The following is a 27,740-nucleotide window of genomic DNA, read 5'->3' as shown; positions in this document are numbered from 1 at the left end:
TAGAGGAAGTAGATGAGGGCCAGTAGCTCAGCCGGAAGTTGGACCAGGCCCCCTGCCAGAAAAACAAGCGCCCCTCTTCTTCTTCTTACTCATCGAACTGAGGTCCTCTAGAGTGAGGATTTGAGAAGGTGGTTAGAGATGGAACGCAACTTAAGCCTCCCAGTTTAGTGTGTTTAGAATTACTGAGTTCAGTTGTACTCTAATTGTAGTTCTTAATTTTAGTATGACCACTGTTGAGTCTAAGCTATATTATTTACCCGAAATAACAGGTAATGTGATACTTTAGGTGACCCCACCACATATTTTTAGAGTTCTCCCGCACCCCTCCATTTCCCCATCCTTAAGCATCTTAATGTTTAAGTGTACAGTTGGAATTGATAAACACAGACGTTGCTTTGTTACCGTTAAGGAGTACATAAACCTCGCATGAGAACTGACAGGCTAAATGGTCTTGTGAGACCCTCTATCAATCCTAAAAATTGATTTAAAGAAAGAAAGTCAAGAAATCACGTTTATTTTCAGTTCATTTCAACAGACTTCACATTTGGTGAAAGGCAATGTGCTTGTCCTGATCTGTGTTGTTTTATGGGTTCCATCTATACATACGAAGGATAAAATGGTTCATTTCTGAAGACAAGTTATTCTTTTAATGTGTATCCTTTTTCTGATAATGTATTTTAATATATGTGAAATAATTATGCTTGAATGTAAGCTTACCGTGTATACCATTTTATTTGATGGTGAAACTCCAACGAGTGTGTGTGTGTTTTCTTTTACATAGGGAAGAGGTTAAGGTGGATTTCCTGGGCTATGCGTAGTGGACTATACATATACTAATGAAGATAACAGGGAAAGAATATAAAGTCTAGCTGTAGTCCTAGAAGAGAAAGTATGTTCAATTCCTACTTTGCTTTTGAAAAATTATGTTCTAATGGGTTATTTTTGATGGCTGCTGTTACATTCTAAGGGTAGATCTTAAAAGATGTTTTTATCCCTAGGAGTTTTTACCTCTAGCTTTAGGTGTGATCACACTAGCTGGGCCTAACACTGACACATCAGTTAAGCACGGCTTTATCAGGGTAGACTGTTTTAGAAGAAGGAACTAATCTAGGGCACTTAATCTTATTGACTATGCTTGTGAATGATGTATTATTTAAATATTACTGATTGGCTTTTTCATAGGCTCACTCTGGGTCTTTAGAAGGAATAAGTTTAATACCTAGCTACTCTTCGCATGAATAGGAGTACTTAGAATATTTACTGAGTAGTATGAAAAAGCAGTCCTAGAATGACAGAATTTTCAATTTGGCCTGATTAAGCAATTTGAAATAAGAGCAATTCAACTAAATTCCTATTTTGTTATTTCTTATCAGTAGAACTTCCACTAGGTCAGTATTGTCAGTACACTTAGCATTGCCATTCTTTTTTTGCATTTTTTAATTTTATTTAATTTTATTTGATCTTTTTTGGTGGTGCCGCGTGGCTTGCGGGATCTTAGTCCCCACACCAGGGATTGAACCCAGGCAGTGAAAGCGCCGAGTCCTAACCACTGGACTGCCAGGGAATTTCCTAGCATTGCCATTTTGGACTAGGGTGGGAGTGGAGCACAGTTTACATAGATTTGAAGGACTCAGTTTATTTCACAGGGCTGTTTTTCTATTGATATTGACCAGTTTTTAATCTGGTAAAGGTCTGCTTTTAGGATGTTACTTAGTCTCTGCAGTATGCAGATTGTGGAAGGGTAAGGTTTGTTTATTCCTCCTTAGTTTCTCTTAGGAAATCCTTTTTGGTGCAGTTGTACTTTTACTTGACCATGGTTCAGAATATCTTTTTGGACTCTGTATGTTGGAAGCGAGACAGAATTTGGTGACTCTATTGTAGATGCTTGCCCCAAATTTATGGCTTGGAATTTATTTACATTTATGGAAGTAATATAGCAAACTCTAAAAAAGCTCTCTGGGTCCCTCTGAGAAAAAGGTAAATTGAAAACAAAAGGTTCATTTCCACCTGTCTTAAATTAATTTCCTTTTTAAAAAGGAGTGTGGAGGTTAAATACTGACACAAAAGCCAAGGATCCTAAAAGTAACCATACATCTTGATGAGATTATTATCTCATATTTTCTTGTAGTATTGTGATTCAGCCCTATAGATAAGCTGAGACTGTGGGTCTGAAGTTAACCAATTTATGGAAAGCTAAGACTGTATTGGGAATAGGATGCACAGAGTGAAAATCCTTATGGTGGCTTTTCTTCAAATATAAGATTAGAAAGTGTATACTGCATGTTTTTTAAGGCTGGATACACTCAAACTTGAGAATGTAAAACTTTAACAATTGCTTTTATGTAGCCTAAACTCTACAGATCTGTAATTGAAGATGTAATTGAAGGAGTGCGGGATCTATTTGCTGAAGAAGGTATAGAGGAACAAGTCTTAAAAGACTTGAAGCAGGTTTGTAGACAGTAGAAGTTTCTCTCTTGTTTTTTCAGCTTAAAAAAATGGATAAATTAAATTCAAACCCCTTAATTATAGTTTAATACCCATTTATTGTGCCTTCAGCTGACAATTTAAAAGTAAAAAATATGAGTAAATATCCTAATTTTCTTTTTTTTAGAGCAAACATTTTGTTTTTCTCTGCAGCTCTGGGAAACAAAGGTTTTGCAGTCTAAAGCAACAGAAGACTTCTTCAGAAATGGTGTCCATTTGCCTTTGTTCACCCTTCAGTTGCCACACAGCTTGCACCAAACATTGCAATCATCAACAGGTTGGATATAGTTAGTAAATTAGTACTATATGCAGAACAAATTCTCATTTGGTGGTGGTTTGGCATTAGGGTAATGTTCTTAAGGAGAGAGGGCTTGGACTTCAAAATCATTGCTATTAAAAGAACACAGGATAAGTCATCACTGCCATGTAATTATTGACAAAAAAATTAGGTTATTTAAACTATTTTTAAAACTATTATAGTCCACAAAGGTGACAAAGCCTTACTTCATAGGAACAAATTATATAGTTTGTGGGCTATTGGAAATACCCTTTGTTTATCTCAGAGGATTTGATTGGCTCTAGTAAAGGAGTAATTCAGCCAGTTGGTGAAGAAGCAGAGGGAAAGATGGGTGCTTGCAAGCTTGTGCATTCTTTCTCTTTCTCTTGCTATCTGTATGTATTGTAATTCTGTAATTGAAATGGAAGCAAAATGGAGTATAAACAGGAATATGGAGGTTATTCAGGCTACTTCACAGTTTTGGATATAAAATGATGGCTAGAAATGGACCATATGCGTATTGTCTTTAATCTTGGACTTAAATCTAGACCTCTGCTTTTAAGGGAAATATTTGTCCATATTATGTCTATCAATTTAAACTGGAAAAGACTAACTGCTAAAAGATAAAACAATACTATTATATCTTTCTAGCCTTTATTTCTTTTTTTCTCCTCTGATTCTTATAATCCTTATGCTATCCTGATGTGTGTGTGTATATACATCTACATGTTGATGTACAGAGACGCAGGCACATAGGGATGCACTGACAGACACAGAGGCACACACCAACAGACATATCCAGACTCAGGGGGCACACCCAGATACAGACGTGTGCAGATACAGACAGACACACACAAGTAGGTTTTATTGGATTTAGCCGAAATTCAATAGATGAATGTCTGCAAGAGGTAAGGGTAGATTTTGGATTAGATTGTCAGTAAAAACTAGATTGTTCATGGCATACTTGGGAAAATTCACATGAAAATCTTGTGGGTCAAGGTGAGGGGAAGATATCGATAGTAAGGAGGCTACTACCTCGTCTGTTACAAAATGAGAGAATTTAAGTGTGACAGCAATTATAACGTCTAAAAATGAAAATAACAATGAGTGTTGAGTTACCAAACACAACTTATATAATGCTGTGCTTAAAATGTGTAACGTTGCTCTTTAAGAGTTAGCCATGGCTGTTTTAATTATTAAGTTGACACATTGAATTACATCAATTGTTCGGTTTTTGGCTATGCTTTCATTTTTAACTTTACTGTTTTATTAGGGCATCCCTTTTATTTCTCTATTTAAATAACATTCTTTTAATTTTTTTCTTCATTAGAGAACTTTAAAGATTTTTTCCTTAGGAGTGGCTTGGAGGGTGGTGAATGTGGAGTAGTAAAATATTTGATTGTCTTTTATGAAAAGCATGGTTCTTAAGAAAAGACTAGCTGGAACCCTACTGTAATACTTGATTTTGCCTCAAGATGGTAATATTACCAGTGATTTAAATCACAAAATAGTCTTGCAACTAATATATCTAGCTGACTTTCACTCAGCACTTCTTTCTTTCTAATTCTGTCTTAGAGGTTAGAATAATAGAAATAATTCCATTTAAACAAGACAGTTTTTCTTCTTATTCTTTTCTACATCATTCATGATGAAGTGAAGAGGAAGCACATGTATCCTGTAAAACTGCGTTATAGGCCTTTTTCCTATCCCTCTTCATTTCTAGGTACTCTGCAATAAGATTCTTGAAGTAAACAGCCTCATAAAAGTGAAGTACTTTTTAATTATATCATCTTGTTGTATGCTTCTAAAAGCCTGATTAAGATAGCCTAAACATACGCTACAACCTTTCCATCTCTTGATAACAAGTTCAAATTAAATCTACAGTGGAATAAGTCCTTTGCCTTTGTCTTCTCCACTGTTAAAATTTGTTTGCCCTGTTGTATTTTCTTTGACTCTATTATCCATTTGTTTAGTCATTTGCCATATCTTCAGTTGTCAACTTTTTTTTTTTTTTGGTCTCAGGACCTCTTTACACTTAAAAATTGAGAACCTCAAAATGCTTCCTTTTATGTGGGTTGTTAGTATCTATTTACCATATTAGAAATTAAAGCTGAGAAATTTTTAAAATGTTCATTTATTAATTTAAAAAATGATTGTATGTTAATATATATTTGTTAAAAATAACTCTTTTCCAGAATAAAAAAATATTTAGTGAGAAGACTGGTATTGTTTTACTTTTCTGCAATTCTTGTTAATGTCTGGCTTAATACAAGACAGCTGGATTCTCATATCTATTTCTAAATTTAATCTGTTGTGATACGTAGTTTTGGCAGGAGAAAATCTAATCTTCCACAGATAGATAATTGGAAAAGGAAGAGTGTTTTAATAGCTTTTTCAGGTAATTTGGTACTATGCTAAAACTCAACACGTGGTAGTTTCTGAGAGGTTAGCTGCAAAGTGTAATCTGAAACCATATCAATGGACTTTTTGTGATGTTAAAGTTCACTGGTATATCTTGCATTTTGAATGACTGTCTAACCCCTGTGTAATTTTGTAACATACGTGGGTGACGTGGAAAATATTGGTTCACTGAGTTATACATTTGACACATTGTTCATTGTACAGGATAAAAAATCATATTAATATCTCCACATATCTCAAAGAAAAGTGTTTAAGTATTGGAAAGTGATGAAGCTTACTGTAGTGGATATAGTTTTAAAATTCTAATTTTTGCTTGAAAGCTTGAATTTTATCATTGCCAAACAAATACTGTCAGTTTGTTTTCCTTGAGGTGATGGGCACACTTAGTTCATTTTCAAAAGATTGCCAAATACCCAAGTCTGATGAACCATAGTTTCTGTCAGTTTTTCTTTCAGGTAAAATAGTGTTTCTTGAAAAAAGAAATTAGCTAGGTCAGCTCCCAACTTAAACAATAGCACCATTGGATTTCCTCATACTTTCCTGTACTTCTGTATGCTACAGAAATGCTTTATATGTTCTTCCTATTTCCTCACACAGAATATTAAAAGCAAGTATACTTGAGGGTTGAAATTTAGTAAAAATAATTCTTTATGGTTACATTAAGGAATTTCTTAAGTGAAACAGTTTTGTTGTTGCTGGTTTTATTTGTTTATTTTTAAACTGTGAGTAAATAGCAATGGAGAATAAATACAATGAGCACTAGTAAGGTTTGGTGCTTACAAGCTTAATTCATGTGAAGGTGCCTTCAGTTTTATTTATCACGGCTTTGTGCTATCAGTGCAAATGTCAGCACCACCCCCCGCCTTAAAATATTTAGTGAGAAATTAAAAAGGCATATATTGTTTTGATATTATAAAAATAGTTTTGACCTTATGAACACCCTGAAAGTATCTTAGGGACCCCCAGGGGTTTGTACACTAAACTTTGAGAACTGCTGTTCTATTCTTATATTCTATTATATATAATTTATAATCCACTTTTAAAAAATACTTAATTTTTTAGAACATCTTTAGGTTCACAGCAAATTTGAGAGAGGGTACAGAGATTTCCCATATACTCCTTGCTCCCACTCATGCATAGCCTCTCCAGTTAACATACCCCACCAGAGTGGTACATTTGTTACAGTTGATGAACCTGCATTGACACATCGTAAACACCCAAAGACCATAGTTTACATTGTCACTTTTGGTGTTGTACATTCTGTGGGGTTGGGCAAGTTTATAATGACTTGACTCCATTGTAATAGTTTCATACAGAGTATATCCATTGCCCAAAATATCTTCTGTGCTCCTCTGCATCTGTTCCCCTCACACCAGTCCCTGGCAACCACTGATCTTTTTACTGTCTCCATAGTTTTGCCTTTTCTAGAATGTCATGTAGTTGTAACACTATAGTATACAGCCTTTTCAGGTTGGCTTCTTTCAGTTAGTAATATGATATTTATATTTGGCTGCGTTGGATCTTCGTTGCTGCACCCGGGTTTTCTTTAGTTGCGGTGAGCGGGGGCTACTCTTCGTTGCGGTGCACGGGCTTCTCATTGCGGTGGCTTCTCCCACTTCAGAGCACAGGCTCTAGCCACACAGGCTTCAGCAGTTGTGGCATGGTGGGCTCAGCAATCGTGGCTTGTGGGCTCCAGAGCGCAGACTCAGTAGTTCTGGCGCACGGGCCCAGTTGCTCCGTGGCATGTGGGATTCTCCCGGACCAGGGCTTGAACTCGTGTCCCCTGCATTGGCAGACGGATTCTTAACCATTGTGCCACCAGGGAAGTTCAGTAATATGATTTTAAGTTTCTTCCATGTCTTTTCATGGCTTGATAGCTCCTTTCTTTTCAGCACTGAATAATATTCCATTGTCCGGAGGTACCACAGTTTATATATCCATTCGCCTACTGAGGGATGACATCTTGGTTGCTGCCAGGTTTTGGCAATTATGAATAAAAGTGCTGTAAACATTTGTGTGCAGGTTTTTGTGAAGAAATAAGTTTTCAGCTCCTTTGGGCAAATACCAAGAAGTGTGATTGCTGGATCATATGGTAAGAGTATGTTTAGCTTGGTAAGAAACTGTCAAACTGTCTTCCAAAGTGGCTGAACCATTTTACATTCCCCAGCAATGAATGAGAGTCTGTTGCTCCGCATACTTGCCAGCATATTGCTGTTATCAGTGTTCTGAATTTTGTCCATTCCAGTAGGGGTGTAGTGGTATCTCGTTTTAATTTACATTTCTCCAATGACATATGATATGGAGCATCTTTTATATTTTTCATATGCTTATTTGCCATATATATATCTTCTTTGGTGAAGTGTCTATTTAGGTCTTTGGCCCATTTTTTAATTGGTTTGTTTGCTTATTGTTAAGTTTTGAGAGTTCTTTGTGTTTTTTTTTTTTTGTAAATTTGCCTTTTATTTATCTTTTTTTTTTTTTACTTTTTTTAACATCTTTATTGGAGTATAATTGCTTTACAGTGGTGTGTTAGTCTCTGCTGTAGAACAAAGTGAATCAGCTATACGAACACATATATCCCCATATACCCTCCCTCTTGAGTCTCCCTCCCACCCTCCCTATCCCACTCCTCTAGGTGGACACAAAGCACCGAGCTGATCCCCCTGTGCTATGCGGCTGCTTCCCACTAGCTATCTGTTTTATATCTGTTACTGTATATATGTCCATGCCACTCTCTCACTCCGTCCCAGCTTATACTTCCCCCTCCCCGTGTCCTCAAGTCCATTCTCTACGTCTGCATCTTTATTCCTGTCCTGCCCCTAGGTTCTTCAGAACCATTTTTTTTAGATTCCGTATATATGTGTTAGCATATGGTATTTGTTTTTCTCTTTCTGACTTACTTCACTCTGTGTGACAGACTCTGTGTCCATCCACCTCACAACAAATAACTGTTTAATTTCTTTTGATGGCTGAGTAACATTCCATTGTATATATGTGCCACATCTTCTTCGGCCATTCATCTGTCAGTGGGCACGTAGGTTGCTTTCATGTGCTGGATATTGTAAATAGTGTTGCAATGAACATTGTGTTACATGACTCTTTTTGAATTATGGTTTTCTCAGGGTATATGCCCAGTAGTGGGATTGCAGGGTCATATGGTAGTTCTATTTTTAGGTTTTAAGGAACCTCCATACTGTTCTCTATAGTGGCTGTATCAATTTACATTCCCACCAACAGTGCAAGAGGGTTCCCTTTTCTCCACACCTTCTCCAGCATTTCTTGTTTGTAGATTTTTTGATGGTGGCCATTCGGACCAGTGTGAGGTGATACCTCATTGTAGTTTTGATTTGTATTTCTCTAATGATTAATGATGTTGAGCATCCTTTCATGTGTTTATTGGCAATCTGTATGTCTTTGTTGGAGAAATGTCGATTTAGGTCTTCTGCCCATTTTTGAATTGGGTTGTTTTTGATATTGAGCTGCATGAGCTGCTTGTATATTTTGGAGATTAATCCTTTGTCAGTTGCTTTGCAAATATTTTCTCCCATTCTGAGGATTGTCTTTTCATCTTGTTTACGGTTCCCTTTGCTGTGCAAAAGCTTTTAAGTTTCATTAGGTCCCATTGCTTATTTTTGTTTTTATTTCCATTTCTCTAGCAGGTGGGTCAAAAAGGATCTTGCTGTGATTTATGTCATAGGTTGTTCTGCCTATGTTTTTCTTTAAGAGTTTTATAGTGTCTGGCTGTACATTTAGGTCTTTAATCCATTTTGAGTTTATTTTTGTGTATGGTGTTAGGAAGTGTTCTAATTTCATTCTTTTACATGTAGCTGTCCAGTTTTCCCAGCACCACTTATTGAAGAGGCTGTCTTTTCTCCATTGTATATTCTTGCCTCCTTTATCAAAGATAAGGTGACCATATGTGCATGGGTTTATCTCTGGGCTTTCTATCCTGTTCCGTTGATCTATATTTCTCTTTTTGTGCCAGCACCATACTGTCTTGATTACTGTAGCTTTGTATTATAGTCTGAAGTCCAGGAGCCTGATCCCTCCAGCTCCATTTTTCTTTCTCATGATTGCTTTGGCTATTTGGGGTCTTTTGTATTTCCATACAAATTGTAAAATTTTTTGTTCTACCTCTGTGAAAAATGCCATTGGTAATTTGATAGGGATTGCATTGAATCTGCAGATTGCTTTGAGTAGTATAGTCATTTTCACAATGTTGATTCTTCCAATTCAGGAGCATGGTATATGTCTCCATCTGCTTGTGTCATCTTTAATTTCTTTCATCAGTGTCTTATAGTTTTCTGCATACAGGTTTTTTGTCTTCTTAGGTAGGTTTATTCCTAGATATTTTATTCTTTTTGTTGCAGTGGTAAATGGGAGTGTTTCCTTAATTTCCCTTTCAGATTTTTCATCATTAGTGTATAGGAATGCAAGAGATTTCTGTGCATTAATTTTGTATCCTGCTACTTTACCAAATTCATTGATTAGCTCTAGTAGTTTTCTGGTAGCATCTTTAGGATTCTCTATGTATAGTATCATGTCATCTGCAAACAGTGACAGTTTAACTTCTTCTTTTCTATTTGGATTCCTTTTACTTATTTTTCTTCTCTGATTGCTGTGGCTGAAACTTCCAAAACTAAGTTGAATGATAGTGGTGAGAGTGGGCAACCTTGTCTTTTTCCTTATCTTAGTGGAAATGGTTTCATTTTTCCCCATTGAGAATGATGTTGGCTGCAGGTTTGTCATATATGGCCTTTATTATGTTGAGGTAAGTTCCCTCTATGCCTACTTTCTGGAGAGGTTTTATCATAAATTGGTGTTGAATTTTGTAAAACACTTTTTCAGCATCTATTGAGATGATCATATGGGTTTTCTCCTTCAATTTGTTAATATGGTGTATCACATTGATTGATTTGTGTATATTGAAGAATCCTTGCATTCCTGGGATAAACCCCACTTAATCATGGTGTATGATCTGTTTAAAGTGCTGTTGGATACTGTTTGCTAGTATTTTGTTGAGGGTTTTTGCATCTGTGTTCATCAGTGTTACTGGCCTGTAGTTTTCTTTGTGACAGCTTTGTCTGGTTTTGGTATCAGGGTGATGGTGGCCTCATAGAATGAGTTTGGGAGTGTTCCTCCCTCTGCTATATTTTGGAAGAGTTTGAGAACGATAGGTGTTAGCCCCTCTCTAAATGTTTGATAACATTCGCCTGTGAAGCCATCTGGTCCTGGGCTTTTGTTTGTTGAAAGATTTTTAATCACAGTTTCAATTTCATTACTTGTGATTGGTCTGTTTATATTTTCTATTTCTTCCTGGTTCTGTCTTGGAAGGTTTTGCTTTTCTAAGAATTTGTCCATTTCTTCCAGGTTGTCCATTTTATTGGCATACAATTGATTGTAGTAATCTCTCATGATCCTTTATATTTCTGCAGTGTCTGTTGTAACTTCTTGTTCATTTCTGATTTTATTGATTTGAGTCCTCTCCCTCTTTTTCTTGATGAGTGTGGCTAATGGTTTATCAATTTTGTTTATCTTCTCTAAGAACCAGGTTTTAGTTTTATTGATCTTTGCTATTGTTTCCTTCATGTCTTTTTCATTTATTATCTGATCTGATCTTTATGATTTCTTCTGCTAACTTTGGGGGTTTTTTGGGTTCCTTTTTCTCTATTTGCTTTAGGTGTAACATTAGGTTGTTTATTTGAGAGTTTTCTTGTTTCTTGAGGTAAGAATATATTGCTATAAACTTCCCTCTTAGAACTGGTTTTGCAGCATCCCATAGGCTTTGGGTTGTCATGTTTTCATTGTCATTTGTTTCTAGATAGTTTTTGATTTCCTCTTTGATTTCTTCAGTGATCTCTTGGTTATTTAGTAGTGTATTGTTTAGCCTCCATGTGTTTGTATTTTTTACAGATTTTTTTCCCTGTAATTGATATCTAGTCTTGTAGTGTTGTGGTTCGAAAAGATACTTGATATGATTTCGGTTTTCTTAAATTCACCAAGGCTTGATTTGTGACCCAAGATATGATCTATCCTGGAGAATGTTCCATGAGCACTTGAGAAGAAAGTGTGTTCTGTCGTTTTTGGATGGAATCTCCTATAATTATCAGTTAAGTCCATCTTGTTTAATATGTCATTTAAAGCTTCTCTTTCCTTATTTATTTTCATTTTGGACAATCTGTCCATTGGTGTAAGTGAGATGTTAAAGTCCCCCACTATTATTGTGTTACTGTCGATTTCCTCTTTTAGAGCTGTTAGCAGTTGCCTTATGTGTTGAGGTGCTCCTATGTTTGATGCCTGTATATTTATAATTGTTATATCTTCTTCTTGGATTGATCCCTTGATCATTATGTAGTGTCCTTCCTTGTCTCTTGTAACATTCTTTATTTTAAAGTCTATTTTATCTGAGTATTGCTACTCGAGCTTTCTTCTGATTTCCATTTGCATGGAATATCTTTTTCCATCCCCTCACTTTCAGTCTGGATGTGTCCCTAGGTCTGAAGTAGGTCTCTTGTAGACAGCATATGTACAGGTCTTGTTTTTGTATCCATTCAGCCAGTCTGTGTCTTTTGGTTGGAGCATTTAATCCATTTACATTTAAGGTAACTCTTGATATGTATGTTCCTATTACCATTTTCTTAGTTTTTTGGGGTTTGTTATTTTAAGTCTTTTCCTCCTCTTGTGTTTCATGCCTAGAGAAGTTCCTTTAGCATTTGTTGTAAAGGTGGCTTGGTGGTGCTGGATTCTGTTAGCTTTTGCTTCTCTGTAAAGATTTTAATTTCTCCATCGAATTTGAATGAGATCCTTGCTGGGTAGAGTAATCTTGGTTGTAGGTTTTTCCCTTTCATCACTTAAATATGTCCTGCCACTCCCTACTGGCTTGCAGTTTCTGCTGAAAGATCAGCTGTTAACCTTATGGGGATTCCCTTGTATGTTATTTGTTGTTCTTCCCTTGCTGCTTTTAATATTTTTTCTTTGTATTTAACTTTTGATAGTTCGATTAATATGTGTCTTGGCGTGTTTCTCCTTGGATTTATCCTGCTTGGAACTCTCTGTGCTTCCTGGACTTGATTGACTATTTCCTTTCCATATTAGGGAAGTTTTCAACTGTATTCTCTTGAAATATTTTCTCAGTCCCTTTCTTTTTCTTTTCTTCTTCTGGGACACCTATAATTTAAATGTTGATGTGTTTAATGTTGTCCCAGAGGTCTCTGAGACTGTTCTCAATTCTGTTCATTCTTTTTTCTTTATTCTGCTCTGAGGTAATTATTTCCACTATTTGATCTTCCAGGTCACTTGTCCATTCTTCTGCCTCAGTTATTCTGCTATTGATTCCTTCTAGAGAATTTTAAATTTCATTTATTGTGTTGTTCATCATTGTTTGTTTGCTCTTTAGTTCTTCTAGGTCCTTGTTAAATGTTTCTTATATTTTCTCCATTCTGTTTCCAAGATTTTGGATCATCTTTACTATCATTATTCTGAATTCTTTTTCAGGTAGACTGCCTATTTCCTCTTCATTTGTTTGGTCTGGTGGGTTTTTACCTTGCTCCTTCATCTGCTGTATATTTCTCTGTCTTCCCGTCTTGCCTAACTTAGTGTGTTTGGGGTCTCCAGCCTGCAGGTTTGTAGTTCCCATTGTTTTTGGTGTCTGCCTCCAGTGGGTAAGGTTGGTTCAGTGGGTTGTGTCGGCTTCCTGGTGGAGGGGACTGGTGCCTGTGTTCTGGTGGATGAGGCTGGATCTTGTCTTTCTGGTGGTCAGGACCACGTCTGGTGTGTGTTTTGGGGATGTTTGTGAATTCAATATGATTTTAGGCAGCCTCTGTTCTAATGGGTGGGGTTGTGTTCCTGTCTTGCTAGTTGTTTGGCGTGGGATGTCTAGTACTGGAGCTTGCTGGTCATTGAGTGGAGCTGGGTGTAAGCATTGAGACGGAGGTCTCTGGGAGAGCTCTTGCCGATTGATATTATATTGATATCTTGCCGGGATATCTGTGGTGGTCCAGTGTCCTGAACTCGGCTCTCTCACTTCAGAGACTCAGACCTGACCCCTGGCCAGAGCACCAAGACCCTGTGAGCCACATGGCTCTTTTGGGAAGTCTGAGGTCTTCTGCCAGCATTCAGTAGGTATTCTGTAGTATTTGTTCCACATGTAGATGTATTTTTCCGAGATCAAACGAGATCAGGCGTGTTCAGGATGGTATGGCGGTAGACTGTAGATGTATTTTTGATGTATTTGTGGGGAGGAAAGTGATCTCCATGTCTTACTCCTCCACCACCTTGAAGGTCCTCCATCTCTTTGTTTATTTTGGATAACAGTCCCTTATCAGGTATGTCTTTTGCAAATATTTTCTCCCAAACTGTGGCTTGTCTCCTCATTCTCCTTACATTGTCTTTTGCAAAGCAGTTTTTAATTTTAATGAAGTCCAGCTTATCAGTTATGTCTTTCATGGATTGTTCCTTCAGTGTTGTATTAAAAAAGGCATTGCTATGCTCAAGTCATGTAGATTTTCTCATATGTTATTTTCTAGGAGTTTTACCGTTTTGCATTTTACATTTAGCTCTGTGATCCATTTTGAGTTAACTTTTGTGAAGCGTGTAAGGTCTGTATCTAGGTTCATTTTTTTTTTGCACTGGATGTTCAGTTGTTCCAGCACTATTTGTTGAAGAGACTATCTTTGCTCCATCGTATAGCTTATGCTCCTTTGTCAAAGATCAGTTGATTATATTTATGGGGATCTATTTCTTGGCTGTCTGTTCTGTTCCACTGATCTATTTGGCTATTTTTTTGCCATCTATTTGTGTACACTGTCTTGATTACTGTAGCTTTACAGTAAGTCTTGAAGTTGGGTAGTGATAGTAGTTCATCATTTTCTCCTTGAATATCATATTTGCTATTCTGGGTCTTTTGCTTATAATCCACTTTTCTTCTTTTTTCTTTTTTTTTTTGCAGTACGCGGGCCTCTCACCACTGTGGCCCCTCCTGCTGCGGAGCACAAGCTCCGGACGCACAGGTCCAGCAGCCATGGCCCACAGGCCCAGATGCCCCGCGGTATGTGGGATCCTCCCGGACCGGGGCACGAACCCGCGTCCCCTGCATCGGCAGGCGGACTCCCAACCGCTGCACCACGAGGGAAGCCCTATAATCCACTTTTGAGAGAGAAATGGGATTCTGTTAATAATAACCTCAGGATTTCCCTGGTGGTGCAGTGGTTGAGAATCTGTCTGCCAATGCATGGGACATGGGTTTGATCCTTGGTCTGAGAAGATCCCACATGCAGTGGAGCAACTAAGCCCGTGCGCCACAACTACTGAGCCCGCACTCTAGAGCCCACGTGCCACAAGTACCAAAGCCCACGTGCCTAGAGCCCGAGCTCCGCAACAAGAGAAGCCACCGCAGTGAGAAGCCCGCACACTGCAACGAAGAGTAGCCCCCACTTGCTGCAACTAGAGGAAGCCCGCGCGCAACAACAAAGACCCAAGGCAGTCATAAATAAATAAATAAATAGTAATAATAATAATAACCTCAGAATAACAGGTGTAAACTAGGACTGTCCTGAGCACACTGGGACAGGTAGTCACTTTGTCTATAATTGCCTTATTTCTAGGGCAATTCAAATCATCTTCTGCTATTTGGTCTTCATGTCACATAGTCTTTTTGATGAAGCCATCAGTCATTGTGGGAGGAAGACAGGGAAGAACCAGGAACATTGAGACGTTTGTTAGCTTTCATCTTTGAGCATTAAAACTCCTAAACTTCAGGTACAAACTGTATGTCCTGTTGTTCTTGAATTTGGATCTGTTAAAATTTTCAGCAATGTTGTTTCTTGAGGTGGTTTGAGTTAGAATATTCAGTGTGGTCATCAGGAGACAGTCATATACTAAAGAGTAGTCACAAAAAAGAAATTTACCAGTTTTTGCACCTCTTGAATAATGTGACTTGGATATTAAAATTTGGTATGTTTCAAAGAGGGACCAAATATTGTTCAATGGTTAACTGCCTTAATGTATCAAAGACTTTTTGGTGTGTAGGGAAAAATACACTTATAAATGTGAATGTTGTTGTGCTATGCTATTTTTTCTGCAAAACTCCTTAAATTATATTTGTCGGATTAAATTCTTCCTTTATTCTAAAGCTTATTGTTTATGAAATTTACTATTTCTAGAATATATACATGAAGACCAAAATTCTGACACTTTAAGTAAAAACATGTATTCAGTTAAAACTTAATTGGTTATTGACACTATCTTGAGTATTTTAAAAAGTATGTTTCAGGAACATATAATGGTGTACGTAATTCGTGAATGTATATGAATGATGAATATAACTGGTGAATTTAGTATCAAAATTAAGTAGAAGCTACATGAAACTTTACTCTAAAATTTTGTTAGTTCAATTTTTTGATGGCTCTAAAGAAACTCTTAAAACTCTTTTAGCTCTGTTTGATTTGTATGAGTGGAGAGAATTATCCTTTGGGATTTATTGCTGAGTATTTAACAGGGGAGAATTGTTGCTATTTTTCCTCAAGAAATTCATTTAATTGCTTCAGACAGTATGTTAACAGATTTTTGTTTCCTCTCAGGCTATGGCTTATGCTGTACCAGCCTAAGCTTTTCTCACTTCAGCTAATTAAGACTAATACCATTGTGTTCCTGCCACTCCAGTTCTAATTTAGCCTTTCCAAAAAGAATCCTGGTTAAGAAGTAAAGCTATAGTTGACAGAGGATAAAAATAATTTTGTACTTCATTAACCATCAGTCTTTGTAGCTTCACTTCTGTTGTCTTAATGTGAGAAGAATCGTTAGTTAAAAAAAATTTGCTCTTCTGAGCTGTTTGTGGTATATCATGGAGCCATGCTAGTGTCAGAAATGGGTCTTTAGGACAGTTCTTAATACAATATGTGAAAAAATACCATAAAAAACATTACATTCAGTAAATACGTGCTGCATAAACATGCTAAAATGTTTTTGTTTTTATTAAAGAAAAGGCAAAATGGTCTTCTGTCAGGTTCAAGTAGGTAAAATGAACCTTGAGGTAAGGTTTAAGGTTACATTGGTCAACTGAGATCCTTCTAATAACTATTTGTTCTTTAGACTTACTTAAAAAAATTTTATTGGAGTATAGTTGATTTAAAATATTGTGTTAGTTTTAGCTGTACTGCAAAGTGAATCAATTATACATATACATCTATCCACTCTTTTTTAGATTCTTTTCCCGTATAGGTCATTACAGAGTATTGAGAAGAGTTCCCTGTGCTATGCAGTAGTTCCCTATTAGTTACCTATTTTATATATAGTAGTGTGTATATATCAATCCCAATCTCCCAATTTATCCCTCCCCCTTTCCCCACCTGGTAACCATAAGTTTATTTGTACATCTGTGACTCTGTTTCTGTTTTGTAAATAAGTTCATTTGTACCATTTTTTTGGATTCCACATATAAGTGATATCATATGATGTTTGTCTTTCTCTGTCTGACTTACTCAGTATGACAATCTCTAGGTTCATCCATGTTGCTGCAAATGACATTATTTTGTTCTTTTTTATGACTGAGTAGTATTAAGACTTATTATTATTTTTTTTTTCCTGTACGTGGGCCTCTCACTGTTGTGGCCTCTCCCATTGCAGAGCACAGGCTCTGGACACGCAGCCTCAGCGGCCATGGCTCACGGGCCCAGCCCCTCCACGGCATGTGGGATCTTCCCGGACTGGGGCACGAACCTGTGTCCCCTGCATCAGCAGGCGGACTCTCAACCACTGCGCCACCAGGGAAGCCCTATTTTTTTTAATTTTTGAATTTTATTTTATTTATTTTGTTATATAGCAGGTTCTTATTAGTGATCAGTTTTATAAACATCAGTGTATACATGTCAATCCCAATCACCCAATTCAGCACACCACCATCCCCACCCCCCCCGCGGCTTTCCCCCCTTGGTGTCCATACATTTGTTCTCTACATCTGTGTCTCAACTTCTGCCCTGCATACCGGTTCATCTGTACCATTTTTCTAGGTTCCACATACATGCGTTCATATACGATATTTGTTTTTCTCTTTCTGACTTACTTCAGTCTGTATGACAGTCTCTAGATCCATCCACGTCACTACAAATGACCGAATTTTGTTCCTTTTTAGGGCTGAGTAATATTCCATTGTTATATGTACCACATCTTCTTTATCCATGCATCTGTCGATGGGCATTTAGGTTGCTTCCATGACTTGGCTATTGTAAATAGTGCTGCAGTGAACATTGGGGTGCATGTGTCTTTTTGAATTATGGTTTTCTCTGGGTATATGCCCAGTAGTGGGATTGCTGGATCATATGGTAATTCTATTTTTAGTTTTTTAAGGGACCTCCATACTGTTCTCCATAGTGGCTGTATCAATTTACATTCCCACCAACAGTGCAAGAGGGTTCCCTTTTCTCCACACCCTCTCCAGTGTTTGTTATTTGTAGGTTTTCTGATGATGCCCATCCTAACTGGTGTGAAGTGATACCTCATTGTAGTTTTGATTTGCATTTCTCTAATAATTAGGGATGTTGAACAGCTTTTCATGTTCTTCTTGGCCATCTGTATGTCTTCTTTGGAGAAATGTCTATTTAGGTCTTCCGCCCATTGTTGGATTGGGTTGTTTGTTTAATATTGAGCTGCATGAGCTGTTTATATATTTTGGAGATTAATCCTTTGTCCGTAGATTCGTTTGCAAATATTTTCTCCCATTCTGAGGGTTGTCTTTTCGTCTTGTTTATGGTTTCCTTTGCTGTGCAAAAGCTTTTAAGTTTCATTAGGTCCCATTTGTTTATTTTTGTTTTTATTTCCATTGCTCTAAGAGGTGGATCAGAAAAGATCTTGCTGTGATTTATGTCAAAGAGTGTTCTTCCTATGTTTTCCTCTAAGAGTTTTATAGTGTCCGGTCTTACATTTAGGTCTCTTATCCATTTTGAGTTTATTTTTGTGTATGGTGTTAGGGAGTATTCTAATTTCATTCTTTCACATGTAGCTGTCCAGTTTTCCCAGCACCACTTATTGAAGAGACTGTCTTTTCTCCATTGTATATCCTTGCCTCCTTTTTCATAGATTATTTGACCATAGGTGCGTGGGTTTATCTCTGGGCTTTCTATCTTGTTCCATTGATCTTTGTTTCTGTTTTTATGCCAGTACCATATTGTCTGGATTACTGTAGCTTTGTAGTATAGTCTTAAGTCAGGGAGTCTGATTCCTCCAGCTCCGTTTTTTTTTCCCCACAAGACTGCTTTTGCTATTCGGGGTCTTTCATGTCTCCATACAAATTTTAAGATTATTTGTTCTAATTCTGTAAAAAATGCCATTGGTAATTTGATAGAGATTGCATTGAATCTGTATATTGCTTTGGGTAGTGTAGTCATTTTCACAATATTGACTTTTCCAATCCAAGAACATGGTATATCTCTCCATCTGTTGGTATCATCTTTACTTTCGTTCATCAGTGTCTTATAGTTTTCTGCATACAGGTCTTTTGTTTCCCTAGGAGGGTTTATTGCTAGGTATTTTATTCTTTTTGTTGCAATGGTAAATGGGAGTGTTCCCTTAATTTCTCTTTCAGAGTTTTCATCATTAGTGTATAGGAATGCAAGAGATTTCTGTGCATTAATTTTGTGTCCTGCTACTTTACCAAATTCATTGATTAGCTCTAGTAGTTTTGTAGTGGCCTTTTTAGGATTCTTTATGTATAGTATCATGTCATCTGCAAACAGTGACAGTTTTACTTCTTCTCTTCCAATTTGTATTCCTTTTATTTCTTTTTCTTCTCTGATTGCCATGACTAGGACTTCCAAAACTATGTTGAATAATAGTGGTGAGAGTGGACATCCTTGTCTTGTTCCTGATCTTAGAGGAAATGCTTTCAGTTTTTCACCATTGAGAATGAGGTTTGCTGTGGGTTTGTCATATATGGCCTTTATTATGTTTAGGTAAGTTCCCTCTATGCCTACTTTCTGGATGGTTTTTATCATAAATGGGTGTTGAATTTTGTTAGAAGCGTTTTCTGCATCTATTGAGATGATCATATGGTTTTCCTTCTTCAATTTGTTAATATCACATTGATTGATTTGCATATATTGAAGAACCCTTGCATTCCTGGGTAAATCCCACTTGATCATGGTGTATGATCCTTTTTATGTGTTGTTGGAGTCTGTTGGCTAGTCTTTTGTTGAGTATTTTTGCATGTATATTCATCAGTGATATTGGTCTGTAATTTTCTTTTTTTGTAGTATCTTTGTCTGGTTTTGGTATCAGAGTGATGGTGGCCTCATAGAATGAGTTTGGGAGTGTTCCTTCCTCTGCGATTTTTTGGAAGAGTTTGAGAAGGATGGGTGTTAGCTCTTCTCTAAATGTTTCATAGAATTCATCTGTGAAGCCATCTGGTCCTGGACTTTTGTTTGTTGGAAGATTTTTAATCACAGTTTCAATTTCATTACTTGTGATTGGTCTGTTCATACTTTCTATTTCTTCCTGGTTCAGTCTTGGATGGTTATACCTTTGTAAGAATTTGTCCATTTCTTCCAGGTTGTCCATTTGATTGGCATAGAGTTGCTTGTAGTAGTCTCTAAGGATGCTTTGTATTTCTGCGGTTTCTGTTGTAACTTCTCCTTGTTCATTTCTAATTTTAGTGATTTGAGACCTCTCCCTCTTTTTCTTGATGTGTCTGGCTAATGGTTTATCAATTTTGTTTATCTTCTCAAAGAACCAGCTTTTAGTTTTATTGATCTTTGCTATTGTTTTCTTTGTTTCTATTTCATTTATTTCTGCTCTGATCTTGATGATTTCTTTCCTTCTGCTAACTTTGGGTTTTGTTTGTTCTTCTTTCTCTAGTTCCTTTAGGTTTAACATTAGATTGTTTATTTGAGATTTTTCTTGTTTCTTGAAGTAGCCTCGTATTGCTATAAACTTCCCTCTTAGAACTGCTTTTGCTGCATCCCATAGGTTTTGGATCATCGTGTTTTCATTGTCATTTGTCTCTAGGTATTTTTTGATTTCCTCTTTGATTTTTTCAGTGATCTCTTGTTTATTTAGTAATGTATTGTTTAGCCTCCATGTGTTTGTGTTTTTATGTTTTTTTCCCTGTAATTGATTTCTAATCTCATAGCGTTGTGGTCAATAAAGATGCTTGATATGAGTTCAATTTTCTTAACTTTACTGAGGCTTGGTTTGTGACCCAAGATGTGATCTGTCCTGGAGAATGTTCCATCCGCACTTGAGAGGAAAGTGTAATCTGCGCTTTTTGGATGGAATGTCCTATAAATATCAATTAAATCTATCAGGTCTATGTGTCATTTAAAGCTGTGTTTCCTTATTAATTTTCTGTTTGGATGATCTGTCCATTGTTGTAAGTGAGGTGTTAAAGTCCCCCACTATTGTGTTACTGTCGATTTCCTCTTTTATAGCTGTTAGCAGTGGCCTTATGTATTGAGATGCTCCTATGTTGGGTGCATATATGTTTATAATTGTTATATCTTCTCCTTGGATTGATCCCTTGATCATTATGTAGTGTCCTTCCTTGTCTCTTGTAACATTCTTTATTTTAAAGTCTATTTTATCTCATGTAAGTATAGCTACTCCAGCTTTCTTTTGATTTTCATTTGCATGGAATATCCTTTTCCATCCCCTCACTTTCAGTCTGTTGTGTCCCTAGGTCTGAAGTGAGTCTCTTGTAGGCAGCATATATATGGTTCTCTTTTTGTATCCATTCAGCAAGCCTATGTCTTTTGATTGGAGCATTTAATCCATTCATGTTTAAGGTAATTATTGACATGTATGTACCTATGACCATTTTCTTAATTGTTTTGTTTTTGTTTTTGTAGTTCCTTTTGTTCTCTTGTATTTCCCACTTAGAGAAGTTCCTTTAGCATTTGTTTTAGAGTTCGTTTGGTGGTGCTGAATTTTCTTAGCTTTTGCTTGTCTGTACAGCTTTTGATTTCTCCGTCAAATCTGAATGAGATCCTTGCCGGGTAGAGTAATCTTGGTTGTAGGTTTTCCCTTTCATCACTTTAAGTATATCATGCCACTCCCTTCTGGGTTGTAGAGTTTGTACTAAGAAATCAGCTGTTAACCTTATGGGGATTCCCTTGTATGTTATTTGTTGTTTTTCCCTTGCTGCTTTCAATAATTTTTCTTTGTCTTTAATTTTTGTCAATTTGATTACTATGTGTCTCAGCATGTTTCTCCTTGGGTTTATCCTGTATGGGACTTGCTGCGCTTCCTGGACTTGGGTGGCTATTTCCTTTCCCATGTTAGGGAAGTTTTTGACTGTAATCTCTTCAGATATATTCTCGGGTCCTTTCTCTCTCTCTTCTCCTTCTGGGACCCCTATAATGCGAATGTTGTTGTGTTTAATGTTGTCTCTTAGGCTGTCTTCATTTCTTTTTATTCTTTTTTGTTTATTCTGTTCCGAGGCAGTGAATTCCACCATTCTGTCTTCCAGTTCACTTATCCGTTCTTCTGCCTCAGATATTCTGCTGTTGATTCCTTCTAGTGTAGCTTTCATTTCAGTTATTGTATTGTTCATCTCTGTGTGTTTGTTCTTTAATTCTTCTAGGTCTTTGTTAAACATTTCTTGCATCTTCTCAATCTTTGCCTCCATTCTTTTTCCGAGGTCCTGGATCATCTTCACTATCGTTATTCTGAATTCTTTTTCTGGATGGTTGCCTGTCTCCACTTCATTTAGTTGTTTTTCTGGGGTTTTATCTTGTTCCTTCATCTGGTACCTATCCCTCTCCCTTTTTATCTTGTCTGTCTTTTTTTTTTTTTTTTTTTTTTTTTTGTGGTATGCGGGCCTCTCACAGTTGTGGCTCCTCCCGTTGTGGAGCACAGGCTCCAGACGTGCAGGTGCAGTGGCCATGGCTCATGGGCCCAGCCGCTCCATGGCATGTGGGATCTTCCCAGACCGGGATATGAAGCTGTTTCCCCTGCATCGGCAGGCAGACTCTCAACCACTGCGCCACCAGGGAAGCCCTGTCTGTCTTTCTTTGAATGTGGTTTTTGTTCCACAGGCTGCAGGGTTGTAGTTCTTTTTGCTTCTGCTGTCTGCCCTCTGATGGATGAGGCTATCTAAGAGGCTTGTGTAAGTTTCCTGATGGGAGGGACTAGTTGTGGGGTAGAGCTGACTGTTGCTCTGGTGGGCAAAGCTCAGTAAAAGTTCAATCTGCTTGACTGTTGATGAGTGGGGCTGGGTTCCCTCCCTGTTGGTTGTTTGGCTTGAGGCAACCCAACAGTGGAGCCTACCTGGGCTCTTTGGTGGGGCTAATGACAGACTCTTGGAGGGCCCTCACCAAGGAGTACTTCCCAGAACATCTGCTACCAGTGTCCTTGTCCCCACGGTGAGCCACAGCCACCCCCCTCCTCTGCAGGAGACCCTCCAACATTAGCAGGTAGGTCTGGTTCAATCTTCCCTGGGGTCACTGCTCCTTCCTCTGGGTCCTGACGCGCTCCCTACTTTGTGTGTGCCCTACAAGAGTGGGGTCTCTGTTTCCCCCAGTCCTGTCGAAGTCCTGCAGTCAATTCCCACTAGGCTTCAAAGTCTGATTCTCTAGGAATTCCACCTCTCATTGCCAGACCCCCAGGTTGGGAAGCCTGACGTGGGGCTCAGAACCTTCACTCCAGTGGGTGGACTTCTGTGCTATAAGTGTTCTGCAGTCTGTGAGTCACCCACCCAGCAGTTATGGGATTTGATTTTATTGTGATTGCGCCCCTCCTACCATCTCATGGTGGCTTCTTCTTTGTCTGTGGATATGGGGTGTCTTTTTTGGTGAGTTCCAATCTCTTCTTGTCGATGATTGTCCAGCAGCTAGTTGTGATTCTGGTGTTCTCGCAAGAGGGAGTGAGGGCACGTCCTTCTACTCCACCATCTTGGTTTCTCTCAGGTCAATCTTTTAGATGTATGATAAATGAAGGGATAGTTAGCATAGAAAATTGGTGATAATAAAGGAAAGATATATGAAATTATAGGTTTATTGCAGGTTGAATTGGTGAATTGAAATTTTTTTTGAACCTATACGATTTGGAATGGTTTATGTTGGGTTACATTTTTTTGCTCAAAGAATAGTTGGTTGGAAACATGCCACTTTAACAAATACTACTTTTTCTCCCATCTAAAAAGTTGTAATGGAGGTTTAGTGGTACATTGGCTTCCTAAAGACAACCTTTTAGGTATTTTGTTATGGATTTCTATAATACAGTATACTTGATTACAATGAGATTTCATTTTGGAAATCTATACTATAATCTATAACCTCTACTTAAAGACTTACAACTAACCTATACTTTACCTAAAATTGTTGGGAAAAGATGTAATTAAATACTTTTACCTCATATGGAATCAGAAAGTTTAGAATTCGTCATGCTTGAATATGTTAGTGATGGAAAACATTTTTAAAAAATAAGGTATGCTTAGCAATTTTATTCAGTTGGTAAATTCTAACGAATGTGTAATTTTTGTTTTGTTTCCTATACAGCATCGTTACTTATTCCTGCTGGTAAAACTCTTCCCACTTTTACCACAGCAGAACTGGTATGTATCTTATTTAAGAGATATATATATATATATATATTTTTAAAATTTTTCTTTTCAGCTTTAAAACAGTTTGTCATTCTACAATGCAAAGCCTGAATAAGGACAAAATATAATCAGACAGTATATAGTATTAAATAGCATTTTCAGTATGGTATGGCATTAATTGTGTTATGTCATTTCTGTCCCTACCAACTTTGTGGTATTACGTGCATTTAAAAATCTATTCTTTTCTTTTTTTTGAATTTTATTTTATTTATTTTTTTATACAGCACGTTCTTATTAGTCATCCATTTTATGCACATCAGTGTATACATGTCAATCCCAATCTCCCAATTCATCACACCCCCTACACCCCCCAGCGCTTTCCCCCTTGGTGTCCATACATTTGTTCTCTACATCTGTGTGTCAATTTCTGCCCTGAAGACCAGTTCATCTGTACCATTTTTCTAGGTTACACATATATGCGTTAATATACGACTTTGTTTTTTCTCTTTGTGACTTACTTCACTCTGTCTCAGAGTCTCTAGATTCATCCACGTCTCTATAAATGACCCAATTTCGTTCCTTTTTATGGCTGAGTAATATTCCAGTGTATATATGTACCACATCTTCTTTATCCACTCGTCTGTCGATGGGCATTTAGGTTGCTTCCATGATCTGGCTATTGTAAATAGTGCTGCAGTGAACATTGGGGTGCATGTGTCTTTTTGAATTATGGTTTTCTCTGGGTATATGCCCAGTAGTGGGATTGCTGGGTCATATGGCAACTGTAATTTTAGTTTTTTAAGGAAGCTCCATACTGTTCTGCAGAGTGGCTGTATCAATTTACATTCCCACCAACAGTGCAAGTGGGTTCCCTTTTCTCCACACTCTCTCCAGCATTTGTTGTTGGTAGGTTTTCTTTCTTTTTTTTTTGCGGTACGTGGGCCTCTCACTGCTGTGGCCTCTCCCATTGCGGAGCACAGGCTCCAGACGTGCAGACTCAGTGGCCATGGCTCATGGACCCAGCCGCTCCACGGCACGCGGGATTCTCCCGGACCGGGGCATGAACCCGCGTCCCCTGCATCGGCAGGCGGACTCTCAACCACTGCGCCACCAGGGAAGCCCGTTTGTAGGTTTTCTGATGATGCCCGTTCTAACTGGTGTGAGGTGTAGTTTTGATTTGCATTTCTCTAATAATTAATGACGTTAAGCAGCTTTTCATGTGCTTCGTGGGCATCTGTATGTCTTCTTTGGAGAAATGTCTATTTAGGTCTTCTGCCCATTTTTTGATTGGGTTGTTTGTTTTTTTAATATTGAGCTGCAAGAGCCGTTTATATATTTTGGAGATTAATCCTTTGTCCATTGATTCATTTGCAAATATTTTTTCCCATTCTGAGGGTTGTCTTTTTGTCTTGTTTGTAGTTTGCTTTGCAAAAGGTTTGAAGTTTCACTAGGTCCCATTTGTTTGTTTTTATTTCGATTACTCTAGGAGGTGGATCATAAAGGATCTTGCTTTAATTTTTGTCAAAGAGTCTTCTTCCTATGTTCTACTCTAAGAGTTTTATAGTGTCTGGTCTTACATTTTAGGTCTCGAATCCATTTTGAGTTTATTTTTGTGTATGGTGTTAGGGAGTGTTCTAATTTCATTCTCTTACATGTAGCTGTCCAGTTTTCCCAGCACCACTTATTGAAGAGACTGTCTTTTCTCCATTGTATATCCTTGCCTCCTTTTTCATAGATTAGTTGACCATAGGTGCGTGGGTTTATCTCTGGGCTTTCTGTCCTGTTGCATTGATCTATATTTCTGTTTTTCTGCCAGTACCATATTGTCTTCATTACTGTAGCTTTGTAGTATAGTCTGAAGTCAGGGAGTCTGATTCCTCCAGCTCCGTTTTTTTCCCTCAAGACTGCTTTTGCTATTCGGGGTCTTTCATGTCTCCATACAAATTTTAAGATTTTTTATTCTAGTTCTGTAAAAAATGCTGTTGGTAATTTGATAAGGATTTCATTGATCTGTAGATTGCTTTGGGTAGTATAGTCATTTTCGCAATGTTGATTCTTCCAATCCAAGAACATGGTATATCTCTCTATCTGTTTCATCTTAAATTTCTTTCATAACTGTCTTAAAGTATTCTGCATACAGGTCTTTTGTCTCCTTAGGTAGGTTTATTCCTAGGTATTTGATTCTTTTTGTTGCAGTGGTAAATTGGAGTGTTTCCTTATTTCTCTTTCAGATTTTTCTTCATTAGTGTATAGGAATGCAAGAGATTTCTGTGCATTAATTTTGTATCCTGCTACTTTACCGAATTCATTGATTAACTCTAGTAGTTTTCTGGTAGCATCCTTAGGATTCTTTATGTTTACTATTATGTCATCTGCAAACAGTGACAGCTTTACTTCTTCTTTTCCGATTTGGATTCCTTTTATTTCTTTTTCTTCCCTGATTGCTGTGGCTAAAACTTCCAAAACTATACTGAATAATAATGGTGAGAGTGGACAACTTTGTCTTGTTCCTGATCTTAAAGGAAATGCTTTCATTTTTTCACCATTGAGAACAATGTTGGCTGTGGATTTGTCATATATGGCCTTTATTATGTTCAGGTAAGTTCCCTCTCTGCCTACTTTCTGGATGGTTTTTATCATAAATGGGTGTTGAATTTTGTCAAAAGCTTTTTCTGCATCTATTGAGATGATCATATGGTTTTTATTCTTTGTTAATATGGTGTATTGCATTGATTGATTTGTGTATATTGAAGAATCCTTGCATCCCTGGTATAAATCCCACTTGATCATCATGTATGATCCTTTTAATATGTTGTTGTATTCTGTGCTAGTATTTTGTTGAGGATTTTTGCATCTATATTCATCAGTGAGATTGGTCTGTCATTTTCTTTTTTTTGTAGTATCTTTGTCTGGTTTTGGTATCAGGGTGATGGCGGCCTCATAGAATGAGTTTGGAGTGTTCCTTCCTCTGCAGTTTTTTGGGAGAGTTTGAGAAGAATGGATGTTAGCTCTTCTCTGAATGTTTGATAGAATTCATTTGTGAAGCCATCTGGTTCTGGACTTTTGTTTGTTGGAAGATTTTTAATCACAGTTTCAATTTCAGTGCTTGTGATTGGTCTGTTCATATTTTCTATTTCTTCCTGGTTCAGACTTGGAAGGTTATACCTTTCTAAGAATTTGTCCATTTTTTCCAGGTTGTTCATTTTATTGGCATAGAGTTGCTTGTAGTCTCTTAGGATGCTTTGTATTTCTGTGGTGTCTGTTGTATCTTCTCCTTGTTCATTTCTAATTTTAGTGATATGAGTCCTCTCCCTCTTTTTCCATTTTTTTTTGCGGTACGTGGGCCTCTCACTGTTGTGGCCTCTCCCATGGCGGAGCACAGGCTCCGGATGTGCAGGCTCAGTGGCCATGGCTCACGGGCCCAGCCGCTCCGCGGCATGTGGGATCTTCCCAGACCGAGGCACAAACCCGCGTCCCCTGCATTGGCAGGCGGACTCTCAACCGCTGCGCCACCAGGGAAGCCCTCCCTCTTTTTCCTGATGAGTCTGGCCAGTGGTTTATCAATTTTATCTTCTCAAAGAACCAGCTTTTAGTTTTATTGATCTTTGCTATTGTTTTCTTTGTTTCTATTTCATTTATTTCTGCTCTGATCTTGATGATTTCTTTCCTTCTGCTAACTTTGGGTTTTGTTTGTTCTTCTTTCTCTAGTTCCTTTAGTTGTAAGGTTAGATTGTTTTTTTGAGATTTTTCTTTTTCTTGAGGTAGGCTTGTATAGCATAAACTTCCTTCTTAGAACTGCTTTTTCTGCATCCCGTAGGTTTTGGATCGTCTGTTTTCATTATCATTTGTCTCTAGTTATTTTTTGATTTCCTCTTTGATTTCTTCAGTGATCTCTTGTTTATTTAGTAATGTATTGTTTAGCCTCCATGTGTTTGTGTTTTTATGTTTTTTCCCCCCTGTAATTGATTTCTAATCTCATAGCGTTGTGGTCAGAAAAGATGCTTGATATGATTTCAGTTTTCTTAAATTTAC

The 27,740-nt window shown here is 37.5% G+C and overlaps 1 protein-coding gene across 17 annotated transcripts in view; it reads left to right on the top strand.

The window, feature by feature from the left end:
* GTF2A1L (general transcription factor IIA subunit 1 like) overlaps positions 1–27,740 on the top strand; it is a 959,941-nt gene that overhangs the window by 2,700 nt on the left and 929,501 nt on the right. For all 17 annotated transcript variants that reach the window (XR_013831083.1, XR_013831084.1, XR_013831085.1 and 14 more), the window contains 3 exons: positions 2,347–2,448; positions 2,638–2,761; positions 23,665–23,720. Coding sequence is in view for 4 of the 17 variants with exons in the window: in XM_079941093.1 (XP_079797219.1) it covers positions 2,347–2,448; positions 2,638–2,761; positions 23,665–23,720 (282 nt within the window). In the remaining 13 variants the exon portion in view is untranslated. The remainder of the gene's footprint in view (positions 1–2,346; positions 2,449–2,637; positions 2,762–23,664; positions 23,721–27,740) is intronic.

This window comes from Stenella coeruleoalba, assembly GCF_951394435.1.
Source record: "Stenella coeruleoalba genome assembly, chromosome: 13".
Taxonomy (NCBI): domain Eukaryota; kingdom Metazoa; phylum Chordata; class Mammalia; order Artiodactyla; family Delphinidae; genus Stenella; species Stenella coeruleoalba.
Note: the sequence above shows the minus strand (reverse complement) of the source record. Positions and strands in the feature narration are given on the sequence as shown.